The 15,962-nt window shown below is 40.5% G+C and overlaps 1 protein-coding gene across 1 annotated transcript in view; it reads left to right on the top strand.

Moving 5' to 3' along the window:
• Positions 1-15,962, top strand: part of LOC120023442 — a gene marked incomplete at both ends in the record, with an annotated part of 359,115 nt that overhangs the window by 259,384 nt on the left and 83,769 nt on the right. The window contains 3 exon segments of the mRNA XM_038967467.1: positions 688-1,599; positions 3,417-3,423; positions 11,703-12,309. Of these exon segments, the coding sequence (XP_038823395.1) occupies positions 688-1,599; positions 3,417-3,423; positions 11,703-12,309 (1,526 nt within the window).

Below are 15,962 nucleotides of genomic sequence, written 5' to 3'. Positions count from 1 at the left end.
GGTAACAGCTCCAGTGGATATTCCTGCAGTCAGCATGCCAATTGCACGCTCCCTCAAAACTTGAGACATCTGTGGCATTGTGTTGTGTGACAGAACTGCACATTTTAGAGGCCTTTATTCTCCCCAGCACAAGGTGCACCTGTGTAATGATCATGCTGTTTAATCAGCTTGATATGCCACACCTGTCAGGTGGATGGATTATCTTGGCAAAGAATAAATGTTAACTAACAGGGATGTAAAAAATTCTGCAATCTTTTTTTTCAGCTCATGAAACATCCAACACTTTACATGTTGCGTTTATATTTTTGTTTATTGTAGTTACTCTCAGTTTTAGGAACATCTTGCCAAACATTTCACTTTATTTTTTACTTAAAATATCACATCAGCGATAGTCAAAATGTTGAAATTTTTTGTGTTCTGACTTGTAAAACAGAATGAATAAATAAGTAATGTAAACATTATCAGTAATTACCAGGAAACTCTACAACATTTATTTTAAAATCACACCAAGATTGTTAAAACTGGCCTTAGCTTATTGAGCGATCTGATTAGGATTTGCCCTCGTAGCAAGGCCTATTTATCATGTGGAGGTTTCATTCAGATCTCTTTTTTTTTTTTAAACACACTGTCTTTGGCAGGAGAAAGACCAGACTCAGAGGAACCAGAGCCAGGGACGTCCAAACCAACAAGAAGACACCAGTGTTCCCACTGTGGAAAGTGTTTTAACCAGTTAAGGGACCTGTACCGACATGAGAGAATACACACAGGGGAGAAATCTTACCACTGCTTGCAGTGTGGAAAGAGTTTTAACCAGTCAGGGGATCTGAAAAAACATGAGAGAATACACACAGGGGAGAAGCCTTACCACTGCTCCCAGTGCGGAAAGAGTTTTAACCATTTAAGGACTCTGAAAGTTCATGAGATAATACACACAGGGGAGAAGCCTTACCACTGCTCCCAGTGTGGAAAGTGTTTCAACCGGTCAGGGCATCTGAAAGAACATGAGATAATACACACAGGGAAGAAGCCTTACCACTGCTCCCAGTGTGGCAAGTGTTTTAACCGGTCAGGGAACCTGAAAGAACACGAGAGAATACACACAGGGGAGAAGCCTTACCACTGCTCCCAGTGTGGAAAGAGTTTTAACCATTTAAGGACCCTGAAAGTTCATGAGATAATACACACAGGGGAGAAGCCTTACCACTGCTCCCAGTGTGGCAAGTGTTTTAACCATTTAGGGAACCTGAAACAACACAAGAGAATACACACAGGTGAGAAGCCTTACCAATGCTCCCAGTGTGGAAAGTTTTTCAGCCAGTCAGGGGATCTGAAAAAACATGAGATAATACACACAGTGGAGAAGCCTTACCACTGCTCCCAGTGTGGAAAGTGTTTCAACCGGTCAGGGCATCTGAAACAACATGAGAGAATACACACATGGGAGAAGCCTTACCACTGCCCCCAGTGTGGCAAGTGTTTTAACCGGTCATGGAACCTGAAAAAACATGAGAGAATACACACAGGGGAGAAGCCTTACCACTGCTCCCAGTCTGGAAAGAGTTTTAACCAATTAAACAACCCGAAAGAACACATGAGACTGCACATAGAGGAGAAGGCTTACAAAAGCTCAGACTGTGGGAAAACCATATGAAATTGCTTCTTCCAATTATTGATAAACATGTACCTGTTAAGAAACTGACTGTTAGAACTGTTAAGGCTCCATGGATTGATGAGGAATTTAAAAACTGTATGTTTGAAAGAGTTGGGGCAAAAGGAGTGGCTAATAAGTCTGGCTGCACATCTGGCTGGCTTACGTACTGCAAATGGAGAAATGATTTGACCAAACTCAACAAAATAATACACTTTATTAGGAAGCCAAGATCAATGATATAAAGAATGATGGAAAAAAACTTGTAAAAAATCATAATGAAAGAAAAGCAGTGCAAGTATTGACTGTTGTAAAGTTAGTGTTATCGATCAATAATGACATTGACAACTTAGATGGGAAGCTACTGAGGACAGTAGCTGACTCTGTAGCCACTCCTATCTGTCATATTTTTAATCTGGGCCTAGAGGAAAGTCTTTGTCCTCAGGCCTGGAGGAAAGCCAAAGTAATTCCACTACCCAAGAGTGGTAAACACGGCCTTTACTGGTTCTAACAGCAGACCTATGAGCTTGCTGCCAGCTCTTAGCAAACTGTTGGAAAAAATTGTGTTTGACCAAATACAATGATATTTCTCTGTAAACAAATGAAAAACAGACTTTCAGCATGCTTATAGAGAAGGGCACTCAACATGTGCTGCACTGACACAAATGACTGATGATTGGTTGAGAGAAATTGATAACAAGAAGATTGTGGGAGCTCTATTGTTAGATTTCAATGCAGCCTTTGATATTATTGACCATAACCTGTTGTTTAAGAATGTCTGTGCCACTGGCATTAAACAAAAGCATGTGTGTCCATGTATGCTGATGATTCAACCATATAAGCATCAGCAACCACAGCTAATGAAGTCACTGAAACACTTAACAAAGAGTTGCAGTCTGTTTTGGAATGGGTGGCCAGTAATAAACTGGTCCTGAACATCTCTAAAACTAAGAGCATTGTATTTGGTACAAATCATTCCTTAAGTTCTAGACCTCTGCTGAATCTGGTAATGAATTGTGTTGCTGTTGAACAAGTTGAGGAGACTAAATTACTTGGCATTACCTTAGATTGTAAACTGTCATGGTCAAAACATATAGATTCAATGGTTGTAAAGATGGGGAGAGGTCTAGCCGCAATAAAGAGATGCTCTGCTTTTTTGACACCACACTCCAAAAAGCAAGTTCTGCAGGCTCTAGTTTTGTCTAATCATGATTATTGTCCAGTCGTGTGGTCCAGTGCTGCAAGGAAAGACCTAGTAAAGCTGCAGCTGGCCCAGAACAGAGCGGCACGTTTTGCTCTTAATTGTAATCAGAGGGCTGATATAAATACTATGCATGCCAGTCTCTCTTGGCTAAGAGTTGAGGAGAGACTGACTGCATCACTTCTTCTTTTTATAAGAAACATGAATGTGTTGAAAATCCCAAATTGTTTGTGTAGTCTGTAAGGGAATTCTGCCCTATGTGCACAGAAGAGACCACAGGAAAACGTATTTGATCAGAGGTTAGTTTGTTTAATAAGGATTGCAACCCGGAGTTTACACTTACAGCAATTTGCAAGCAAGACACTCAGTTCAAAAGATGGTGTTTTCCCTTTTTATCCCCTACTGAGGATCACCCCGCCCAGGGTGATGTCCCTTAACTTTAATACCATATAAGCTCATAATTAATAGTTGCTAATACAAAGATGTCTCTGCTAGGCGGAGTTCAGCTTATTGCGTTATTGGCAGTTAGTTTCCCAATCACTCTTCCCCTTATTGCTATCATGTCAGACTGGAAGTAAGACTGGAACATAGTATCAACAGGAACTCTTAGTTCCCTTTATCCATCTGTTACCTAAAATATAGTTTCAACACACAGACATCTGACTTTGTACAGTTGACCTTTTCATTCACTTGCAAGGTGTCAACCACTGATTCTTAATCTCAAGCTGAAGCAAAACATGAATCATTGTACTTTTGTCATCACAGGTGCTCCTATAATGTACAGATATCATCAAAGTTCTTACAAGTCAACTTACACACAGCTCTGACACACACACTTATCCCACCAGACATGCCACCAGGGGTCTTTTCACAGTCCCCAGGTTTCCAGAACAAATTCAAGAAAGCGTACAGTATTATATAGGGCCCTTATTGCATGGAACTTCCTTCCATCTCATATTGCTCAAATAAACAGCAAACCTGGTTTCAAAAAACAGACCAAGCAACACCTCACGGCACAACCCCTCTCCCCTATTTGACCTAGATAGTTTGTGTGTATGCATTGATATGTTGTCTACGTGTGCCTTTTACAAAATGTATGTAGTTCTGTCCTTGAGCTGTTCTTGTCTATTGATGTGCTGTATTATGTGTCATGTTTTGTGTGGACCCCAGGAAGAGTAGCTGCTGCTTTTGCAACAGCTAATGGGGATCCTAATAAAATACCAAACTCTGTTATTCTCTCTGAGCTCAGAAATAAAGATTCTTGGTTTGACTTGGACTCCAGCAGATCCTTATTTTATAATATCTACCACAACTCTCCCACGGATTGCTGTTTATCATTGTCTCAATGAAGACTTCTTTGTTTTACTTTCCTGGGGGCATTTACAAGCCTCCCACTGGTTGAATAAACGTTGTTTCCACGTCATTAAAAAAAAACATCTTTAACATTTGTCACGTTCCTGACCTGTTTTTCTTTGTCTTGTATTTGTTTTAGTTGGTCAGGGCGTGAGTTGGGTGGGTTGGTCTAGGTTTGATTTTCTATGTTGGGATTTTGGTGTTCGGCCTGGTATGATTCTCAATCAGAGACAGCTGTCAATCGTTGTCCCTGATTGAGAATCATACATAGGCAGCCTGGGTTTCACTTGTGTTTGGTGGGTGTTTGTTCCTGTGTCAGCGTTTGGGCCACACAGGACTGTTTCGGGTTAGTCACGTTTGCTGGTTTTTGTATTTTGAAGTGTTTTGTTGTTTTTTCATTAAATATGAACACTTACCACTCTGCATCTTGGTCCGATCCATGCTCCTCCTCGTCTGAGGAGGAGAACGACTACGACAGCCATTACAACATTGATGAACCTTCACTATCTTCATCCCTAAACTAGCAACATTAACTATTGTCTATTGTTATTCTCAACTTCCTGGCCATATGAAATCCTAGCTAAATACAATGTTGGTGCCAGTTTTCATGTCTTTGATTATGCAAACATTTGTTTATTAGATTATATTTGTCATATAGCAATGATGCTCTCTCCTCAATCACTTACAGTTTCTTTGGAAAGTATTCAGACCCCTTGACCTTTTTCACATTTTGTTACGTTACAGCCTTATTCAAAAATGGAATAATTAAAACAATTTCCTCAGCAATCTACACACAATACCCCATGACAAAGCGGAAACAGGCTTTTTTGTAAATTTCTGCAAATCTATTAATCACAAAAAAATGATTTACGTAAGTATTCAGACCCTTTACTATGAGACTCGAAATTGAGCTCAGGTGCATCCTGTTTCCATTGATCATCCTTGAGCTGTTTCTACATCTAGATTGTAGTCCACCTGTGGTAAATTCAATTGATTGGACATGATTTGGAAAGGCACACACCTGTCTATATAAGGTCCCACAGTTGAAAGTGCAGATCAGAGCAAAAACCTAGCCATGAGGTTGAAGGAACTGTCCGTAGAGCTCCGAGACAGGATTGTGTTGAGGCACAGATCTGGGGAAGGGTCCCAAAACATTTCTGCAGCATTGAAGGCCCTTGATTTAGCCCCCTGCAGTAAAAGGTTATTCATGGAGTAAAATGATCTGTTTAAGTCATTAGTAAAGGGCACATCGTTAAGAATACAGTTATCTTTTTTTGTTGTTTTGTGGTCTATATCCTCTCAATCATTTATTCCTTCCTAAACAGAAAACATATGTGTACCTCAACACAACATGTGTTCAAGTGCCCCTCTAGGTTCACAACCTCTTGACCATTACATCTGGATAACTGACAACTATTTTTAAAAGGGTAAAAGTGATCTGTTTAGGTCGTCAGTAAAGGAAGCATAGTTAAAGAGTACAATTAACCTTTCAAAGAGGATGGTGTGAGGCCTCTGGGGCTTGTTTTGGTGGGGTTGACTGAGACATCCCTCAGACACTCTTTTATGGGGGGCAAAAAGTATCTGTTTAGGTCATCAGTAAAGGGGACATCTTAATATTACAATCACCCTTTCAAAGACAGAGACATCCCCCGGACATCTCCCCTATAACTATTTTTGAAAGGGTAAAAATGATCTGTTTAGGTCGTTTGTAAAACATATGTTTTGAAAGACACCTGGGGGTCCAGGTTGTTAGTTATTTTGTGTACATATAGTTCCCCTGTGTGTAAGAGCCCCCCTAGATTCACATCTTCTTGACGTTTAACATTCCCAGCCAAGGGGAGAGACAGAGGGAGAGAGATTTAAATTCATTGAAAGTAAATTACATTTTATTTCGAACCTTTTATTTTATTCAAAAACTTTAGTACAGTCATTTAAACATACATATTACAATTATTAAAGTTTACTATGTAATATTAAATACAAAATTATGTCACTAATGTTTTTTACTAAAGAACTTTATATAAATCATACATGTTATTATTACATGTAGCAACACCACATGACAACAACATGGTTGCAACCCCACATAACAACAACATGGTAGCAACATGACATGGCAGCAGCACAACATGGCAGCATGTTGTTATAATAATCACAGTAGTTGTTGAGGGTGCAGCACCTCAGGAGTAAATGTCAGTTGGCTTTTCATAGCCGATCAATAAGAGTATCTCTACCGCTCCTGCGGTCTCTAGAGAGTTGAAAACAGCAGGTCTGGGACAGGTAGCACGTTCGGTGAACAGGTCAGGGTTCCATAGCCGGAGGCAGAACAGTTGAAACTGGAGCAGTAGCACGGCCAGTTGGACTGGGGACAGCAAGGAGTCATCATGTCAGGTCGTACTGAGGCATGGTCCTAGGGCTCAGGTCCTACGAGAGAGAAAGAGAGAATTAGAGAGAGCATACTTAAATTCACACAGGACACCGGATAAGACAGAAGTACTCCAGATATAACAAACTGACCCTAGCCCCCCGACACACAAACTAATGCAGCATAAATACTGGAGGCTGAGACAGGAGGGGTCAGGAGACACTGTGGCCCCATCCGATGATACCCCCGGACAGGACCAAACAGAAAGGATATAACCCCACCCACTTTGCCAAGGCACAGCCCCCACACCACTAGAGGGATACCTTCAACCACCGACTTACCATCCTGAGACAAGGCCGAGTATAGCCCACAAAGTTCTCCGCCACGGCACAACTCAGACAGGAAGATCACGTCAGTGACTCAACCCACTCAAGTGACGCACCCCTCCTAGGGACGGCATGAAAGAGCACCAGTAAGCCAGTGACTCAGCCTCTGTAATAGGGTTAGAGGCAGAGAATCCCAGTGGAGAGAATTGGAATTGACCCTATACATTTGCAACACAAACAATATTTGACAAAATCATGATGAAAAAGGCCATTTTAGACATATTTATGCCTCTTGATTGTAATAGATGGTCATAAGTTTATGTCTGTTTGCTGTTCTCGTTCACACAGGAGAGAGACGTGACTATCGTGGATCCTTTGGGGAGCCTCAACAACATCCTGATGCTGACGAGTCAGAGAAGAATCTCTCCAGATCAGAACACCAGATGGTACAGCTTGGTCTGGTCTAGCATACAGCTTAGTTTGAACAAATACAATAGATCTGCCTAGTTGACAGGAAGATAGACTGGTATCTGTTACCAGGACAACCAGCAGAGTTCTGTTAGTTGACAGGAAGATAGACTGGTGGATATGGATGTTATGAATATCATAAGACTGAAAAAGGATTCTGCCAATGAAAAGAGAGAAACCAATAGACCATATAAAACCTTGATGAAAGTTATCTTTAGAGAGAAAGTTTCAAGATAATCTGATGTAAGGTGCTTGTTTTACAAAAACTTTTCCTTAAAACATTATGGATGTTACATTGTCTGTCCCAGTCAACCCCCCTTTCTTTACAAGACTGTAGAACAGGCAAACTAAACTCAAGACACTGTTAATTAATGGTTAACCTGGTTCAGGTTATCAATCAACCTACCAGGGTAGTTACAAACAGTAGAGGAATGAAATCATCAACATGTTTTGATCATATCTTTACTAATGCTGCAGAAATGTGTTTGAAAGCAGTTTCCAGATCCATCAGATGTAGTGATCACAATATAGTAGCCATATCTAGGAAAACCACAGTTCCAAAGGCTGGGCCTAATATTGTGTAAAAGAGGTCATACAATAAGTTTTGTAGTGATTCCTATGTTGTTGATGTAAATAATATTTGTTGGTCCGTGGTGTGTAATGATGAGCAACCAGACGCTGCCCTTGACACATTTGAAAATGCTTATCCCAGTTACTAATAAGCATGCACCCATTAAGAATATTACTGTAAACACTGTTAAATCCACGTGGATTGATGAGGAATAAAAAAATGGTATGATGAAGAGGCAAAAGAGATGGCAAATAGGTCTGGCTGTATAACTGATTGGCAAACCTATTGCAAATTGAGAAATCATGTGACTAAACTGAAAAAAAGAAGAAGAAACTACACTATGATTCAAAGATAAATTACATGAAGAATGATAGTAAAAAAATGGAGCATCTTCAATTAAATTTTGGGCAAAAAAATCAACAATGACATGTCACCGGTGTCTGACAACGTGGATGGAAAATTGAGGATAATAGCGGCCGATATTGCCACTCTTATTTGCCTTATCTTCAATTTAAGCCTACTAGAAAGTGTGTGCCCCCAGGCCTTTTACTGGCTTAAATAGCCGACCAATCAGCCTATTACCAACCCTTACATTTTTGGAAAAAAATAGTTTGGCCAGATACAATGTTATTTTACAGTTAACAAATTGAGACTTTCAGCTTATAGGGAAGGACATTCAACAAGCATAGCACTTACAAATGACTGATTGGCTGAGAGAAGTTGATGATGATAGAAATATTATTGGGGCTGTTTTGTTAGTCTTTAGTGCGGCTTTTGACATTATCGATCGTAGTCTGCTGCTGAAAAAAACGTATGGCTTTACACCCCCTGCTATATTGTGGATAATTTTTAAAATATATATTTTTAAATGTAACCTTTATTTAACTAGGCAAGTCAGTTAAGAACAAATTCTTATTTTCAATGACGGCCTAGGAACAGTGGGTTAACTGCCTTGTTCAGGGACAGAACAACAGAGTTTTACCTTGTCAGCTCGGGAATCCAACAATCTTTCGGTTACTGGCCTAACACCCCAGAGCTACCTGTCTAACAGAGAGTGTTCATTAATGGAAGCCTGTACAACAAAATCAAGGTAGAATCAGGAATTCCCCAGGGCAGCTGTTTGGCACCTACTTTTTTCAATCTTTACCAACAACATGCTAATGACATTTGAGTAAAGCCAGTGTGTCTATGTATGCAGATGACTCAGGTTGGTTGCAGTTCCTATTGCTTCCAGTAGATGTCAACAGTTTTTAGAACTTGGTTGATGTTTTTCTTAAGAGAAATGAAGAAGTACGGCTATTCAGAAGGGGTCCAGCCTAGTGCTCTCTAATGTTTTGATGCGCGCTCCAGGTCACACGCTTCACGTTGTTTTTATCCGGTATTGAACACAGTTTATCCCATCTTAAATTGTATTGATTATTTACCTTTTAAAATACCTGAAGTGTGATTAGGAAAGTTGTTTGAAATGTTTGGACAGCGTTTACAGGTAACTTATTAGATATTTTGTAGTTATGTTGGGCGAGTTGAAACCGGTGTTCCAAATAAATGGACATTTTGGAGATATAACGACGGAATTAATCGAACAAAAGGACCATTTGTGATGTTTATGGGACATATTGGAGTTCCAACAGAAGAAGCTCTTCAAAAGTAAGGCATGAATTATATCGTTATTTCTGAGTTTTGTTTCGCGCCTGGCGGGATGAAATATGATTGTCATGTGTTTGTTTGATGGGGTGCTGTCCTCAGATAATCGCATGGTTTGCTTTTGCCGTAAAGCCTTTTTGAAATCTGACACGGTGGCTAGATTAACAAGAAGTTAAACTTTAATTTGGTGTATTGCACTTGTGAATGCATGAAAGTTAAATATTTCGAATAAAAAATATATATATTTCGCGCTCTGCAATTTCACCGGATGTTGTCGAAACGTTCCGCTAGCGGAACCCCTAGCCATAACAGGTTTTAATGTGTTTGAGCCAATCAGTTGTGTTGTGACAAGGTAGGGGTGGTATACAGAAAATAGCCCTATTTGGTAAAAGACCAAGTCCATATTATGTCAAGAACAGCTCAAATAAGCAAAGAGAAACAACAGTCCATCATTACTTTTAGGACCATCACAGGAATGGAAAGCCCAGAGTTACTTCTGATGCATAAGTTCATTAGAGTTACCAGCCTTAGAAATTGCAGCCCAAATAAACGCTTCACAAAGTTCAAGCAACAGACATCTCAACATCATCGGTTCAGAGGAGACTGCGTGAATCAGGCCTTCATGGTCGAATTGCTGCAAAGAAACCACTACTAAAGGACACCAATAAGAAGAGACTTGCTTGTGCCAAGAAACACGAGCAATGGACATTAGACCGGTGGATATCTGTCCTTGGGTCTGATGAGTCCAAATTTGAGATTTTTGGTTCCGAGCGTCATGTCTTTGTGAGACGCGGAGTAGATGAACAGATGATCTCCGCATGTGTGGTTCTCACTGTGAAGCATGGAGGAGGAGATGTGATGGTGTGCGGGTGCTTTGCTGTTGACAATGTCAGTGATTTATTTATTCAAGTCACACTTAACCAGCATGGCTACCACATCATTCTGCAGCGATACGCCATCCCATCTGGTTTGGGCTTAGTCCCACTATCTTTTGTTTTTCAACAGGACAATGACCTTGGTCAACACACCTCCAGGCTGTGTAAGAGCTATTTGACCAAGAAGGAGAGTGATGGAGTGCTGCATCAGATGACCTGGCCTACTCAATCCCCCGACCTCAACCAAATTGAGATGGTTTGGGATGAATTGGATTGCAGAGTGAAGGGAAAGCAGCATACAAGTTCTCAGCATATGTGGGAACTCCTTCACAACTATTGGAAAAGCATTCCAGGTGAAGCTGGTTGAGAGAAAGCCAAGAGTGTGCAAAGCTATCAAGGCAAAGGGTGGCTACTTTTAAAGAATCTAATATATATTTTGATTTGTTTAACACTTGTGGTTACTACATGATTCCATGTGTTTTTTAATAATTTTGATGTCTTCTCTATTATTCTACAATGTAGAAAATAGTAAAAATAAAGAAAAACCCTTGAATGAGTAGGTGAGTCCTAACTTTTGACTGGTACTGTACATTAAATTCCCTGGCAACAGCTCCAGTGGACATTCCTGCAGTCAGCCTCCCAATTGCCCGCTCCCTCAGAGATCTGTGGCATTGTTGTGTGGTAACATTTTCGAGTAGCCTTTTATTATCCCCAGCACAAGGTGCACCTGTGTAATAATCAAGCTGTTCAATCAGCTTCTTGATATGCCACACCTGTCAGGAGGATGGATCGAACCCGTTCAACAACGGGGAGATGTTACCGATGTGCTTTGTGTCTTCGACGTAAAAACAAGTTTTGGACTATCACACAACACTACTTCTTTAGTTATTTTATGTTTAAGGAAGTGTGTAGGTCACATTCTGTATCATACAATTATGAAGGTTATATGTTTAGAACCACCTGCTGATAGGAATCCAGCGATGTCTGTGTTAGTGTCATAGAACTGTCTAGTTTTTTGTGTTCTGACTTGTAAAACAGGATGAATAAAATAAGTAATGTAAACATATCAGTAATTACCAGGATGCTCTACAACATTTGTTTTAAAATCACACAAAGATTGTTAAAACTGGCCTCAGGTTATTGAGAGATCTGATTCAGGATTTACCCTCGTAGCATGGTTGTTTTATCATGTGGAGGTTTCATTCAGGTCTCTATTTTTTTTTTAAAACACTGTCTTTGGCAGGAGAAAGACCAGACTCAGAGGAACCAGAGCCAGGGACGTCCAAACCAGCAAGACAACACCAGTGCTCCCACTGTAGAAAGGGTTGTAACAGGTTATGGGACCTGAAACAACATGAGAGAATCCACACAGGGGAGAAGCCTTACCACTGCTCCCAGTGTGGAAGGAGTTTTAGCCATAAAGGAAAGCTGAACCAACACGAGAGAATACACACAGGGGAGAAGCTTTATCACTGCTCCCAGTGCGGAAAGAGTTTCAACCTGCCGGGGAACCTGAAAAAACATGAGAGAATACACACAGGGGAGAAGCCTTACCACTGCTCCCAGTGTGGAAAGAGTTTCAACCAGCCGGGGGAGCTGAAATGGCATGAGAGAATACACACAGGGGAGAAGCCTTACCACTGCTCCCAGTGCGGAAAGAGTTTTAACGATTTAGGGAACCTGAAAAAACATGAGAGAATACACACAGGGGAGAAGCCTTACCACTGCTCCCAATGTGGAAGGAGTTTCAACCAGCCGGGGGAGCTGAAATGGCATGAGAGAATACACACAGGGGAGAAGCCTTACCATTGCTCCCAGTGTGGAAAGGGTTTCAACCGGCCGGGGGAGCTGAAATGGCATGAGAGAATACACACAGGGGACTTGCTGTCTTATATTGTTGACTGCTAATGATTACCTGTTTTTACCATATGAACTTGAATTGTACAAAGTATACTAAAACATATATTTGTATGTTTTTATTAGAAAACATGAATTGAATATGGAGTATGTCAATTTGAATATAGAGTAGGTCAGGTTCCATGTGTTTAAATGGTCCTTTTTCAAACTCTGTGTTTGTGTTTATCTGGGTGTCTTTCCACCCACACTACAGATAATCAAGTGATATTTGGATGTGATGCATTTGTTCCGTTGTTTACATTTGCAATGTTGGCCCACTGATGATTTAATGAAATGAAAATGTTCACAGACTCTGTAATGCAAAATGTTAATTGTATGTGTCCACATATCTGAGTATGTGACTTGTGGTGGATGAATCAGAATTAGTTGGGTAACATAGATAATTAAGATGTCTTATCTGCATAATATGCTGATGTGATATACTTGTTATTAGAATGTATCCCTTCGGACTCTGGTGTTGGCAGTTGCACTTCTTCCCTCAGCTGGGGCTCAGTCACCTGGGGCCCAGAGAGGGGAAAGGTCAGGCTTGTCTTTTACATGTCCCTGGTGCTATGCAGAATATCAGGAAGGGAAGAGGACAGGAGGGAACATTGTCTTCATATGTGAATGTATCTGTTAAACTATGTGAAGGGATGGTGTGATTAATGGGGAACCAATTACTGGTTTCCACAATATCTGTGCGCAAGTCACTCCTTCCTTTGGCATTGGGGGGAGGTGTATGGCAGTGTCTGGAACCATTGTATGTCCTCTCTGATGTTGCACTTATCCTGGGATAGTGTATGACCTAGAGGCTCACTCCCCTCAGTGAGCTTGTCCAGGAGTGGGGTCAAGAAGGGGTTTTACTTGAGATGGGAGTATCTAGAGTTGACAATTGAGTTATGCCATTGGATGAGTTGGTGTTTTTGTGCTATGAAGTACCAGGAAAGAGATTAGAACCTCGTTTTAGGGACCAAACTGAATGATAAATTATAGCGAATGCTATCTGGCTACAGGATACTCCTTTCTCATTATAAAGTCTCACTTTGTAAACTGTTCCTAATATCTGTGGTTTATGTCGACTAGGGGGTGGATCTTTGCTATAAAAGATCTCAGTAGCCATTGTGTTGCCACTCTCAACGGTTCATTAGAAATAGTGAATTGTTGAAAGTCATTGCAAAGATCTTATTATTAAAGATGTAGTTTAAGTATAACTCTGATTGGTGTGTGAAGTTTGTCTCTCCTCATTTGGTAATACAGAAATTAACCACCACAGACTTACCTTGTGAAACTGTCCTATTATAATCTCCTGTTCCTGGGAGTATCATCCTGTCATGCAAACCAGCTGCACCTGCGTCCTTGTATGAATAAAGTCCCGCCCAGGAACAGGAAACTATAAAGATATGTGCTCATCACCCAATGCTTCAGGAATTCAGACTGTCTACACTGTGCTGTGTAACTGTTATTCTCTCTGAGCTCAGAAATAAAGAATCTTGGTTTGACTTGGACTCCAGCAGATCCTTATTTTATAATATCCACCACAACTCTCCCACGGATTGCTGTTTATCATTGTCTCAATGAAGAGTTCTTTGTTTTACTTTCCTGGGGTCATTTTCAAGCCTCCCACTGGTTGAATAAATGTTGTTTCCACGTCATTTCAACAAAACAAATCCATGTGATGATGTTTGATTAATGTGGAAAACTGATTGGATTTGTAAAAAGCCATGAACATCAGGTATTTTTTATTTTTCACCGAACTGGCAACCTAAATCCAATGACAGGTGACATTTTGTGTAGTAGTAGGACTGCTGCTTCCTACCTGACTGGTAATAGGACTTCACTGCTACTTCCTATCTGACTGGTAATAGGACTTCACTGCTGCTTCCTATCTGACAGGTAATATGACTTCACTGCTACTTCCTATCTGACTTATAATAGGACTTTACTGCTACTTCCTACCTGATTGGTAATAGGACTTCTATTTATACAATCAATCAAGCAAATTTGTATGGCCTTTATTTTTTACCTCAGCAGCGGTCACAAAGTTATTTTACAGTCATCTGGCCCAGAGACACCTTGGACATACAGGGCACCACTGCCCCTGCCTTTCTCCCTGTGTGATGTCATATCCTTTTCCTGTTAAGGCACCTGACCAGCTGAGTGCAGGTGGGCTCTCCTGTGAACATGGGGCTGAAGATCAGACATTGAAGAGACTCCGGGGGCGGTGATGAAGGCTGTAGGAATGAAGATAGCATAATTTCCTGTAGGCAGTGTAGCATAACTTCCTGTGGGCAGTGTAGCATAACTTCCTGTAGGCAGTGTAGCATAACTTCCTGTAGGCAGTGTAGCATAACTTCCTGTAGGCAGTGTAGCAGAACTTCCTGTAGGCAGTGTAGCAGAACTTCCTGTAGGCAGTGTAGCATTACTTCCTGTAGGCAGTGTAGCATAACTTCATGTGAAAGTAGTGACATAAATGACATGGAATGAAAAGGTGTGGTATTTACTTCTGAGTATGTCCAATGTATATTGTGTGATCAAAATCTACTATAAAAATTATAGTTTTCTTAGTTTACCAAACTTAATTGCCAATCAACATTCCCAGCATGAACAGCAGCCTCGTAAACAAATTCGTATTTACAATGACAGCATGGCAAAATGCCTCCTGTGGGGCAGTAAACACAGATCTGGTTATTTTGAAAATACTTTGTATTAAGTTGTTAGCAAGAATAAACAATGCAATTAACATTTTCCCAAACTGCGTCACCCAAACTAGTCAGCAGATGATTCTTTCAAGTTGTTTCTTGCGTGACGTATAATCGAGTCGACGGGACCGTTCGACACAAGGCTACTGATTCAGACAGATCGGCAGCTTGCTAGCCAACATTCTATAATGAAAACAGGTACATTCTGAAAGGTTTTGATGTGATAACAAAAATGTTATTCACGTCTGAATTCTGGATAATACTGTTTGTTTTATTTTATTTAAATGTTATTATTTATGTATCATACTATGCGAATACACTATCAAGCAATGCAAGTAGATATTTGGAATTAACCCCAAAGAAGGTTTTAATCAATAATTTATTAAGAAAACCAGTAGTCACGATCAGACTATGCTTCCTATTCAGGCATCATATAATGCACAGCCACATGCAAATACATCAACTCCACCAATAAAATATTGAAAACTTTAACATGACTACTGGTGATGTCATTATTTTCGTCACCATCCATCAATGGTTAAATTGCATTATTATTCTTTGTACATGGTGTGCCTGCCTCCTGAGTCTGACTAGAAGTCCACTTGGAATACCTCTTCTCTGCCGTCGGCGACAAAGGATCACATTCTGGAAAGTCGTATTCCTGGTCGTAATGCTGGTGAGTTACCGCCGCTCTGATATCCAAATGTTATTTCCGGCTGTATGTAATGACACAACAAACGTCCTGGGCTAATAGAAATAACAAAACACTGCAAAGTTGCTGAGGAGCCAGAAGCAGAGTTTAGAACATGTCTCTTGGGAATATTTTAACTTCGCACATACAGTATTCAGACCCCTTGACCTTTCACCTTACAGCCTTATTCTAAAATTGATTAAATCGTTTTTTTTCCCCTACAAA

Source organism: Salvelinus namaycush, chromosome 2 (genome assembly GCF_016432855.1).
Source record: "Salvelinus namaycush isolate Seneca chromosome 2, SaNama_1.0, whole genome shotgun sequence".
Classification (NCBI taxonomy): Eukaryota; Metazoa; Chordata; class Actinopteri; order Salmoniformes; family Salmonidae; genus Salvelinus; species Salvelinus namaycush.
The sequence above is the reverse complement of the archived record's forward strand: the minus strand, read 5'-3'. Positions and strand labels throughout refer to the sequence as shown.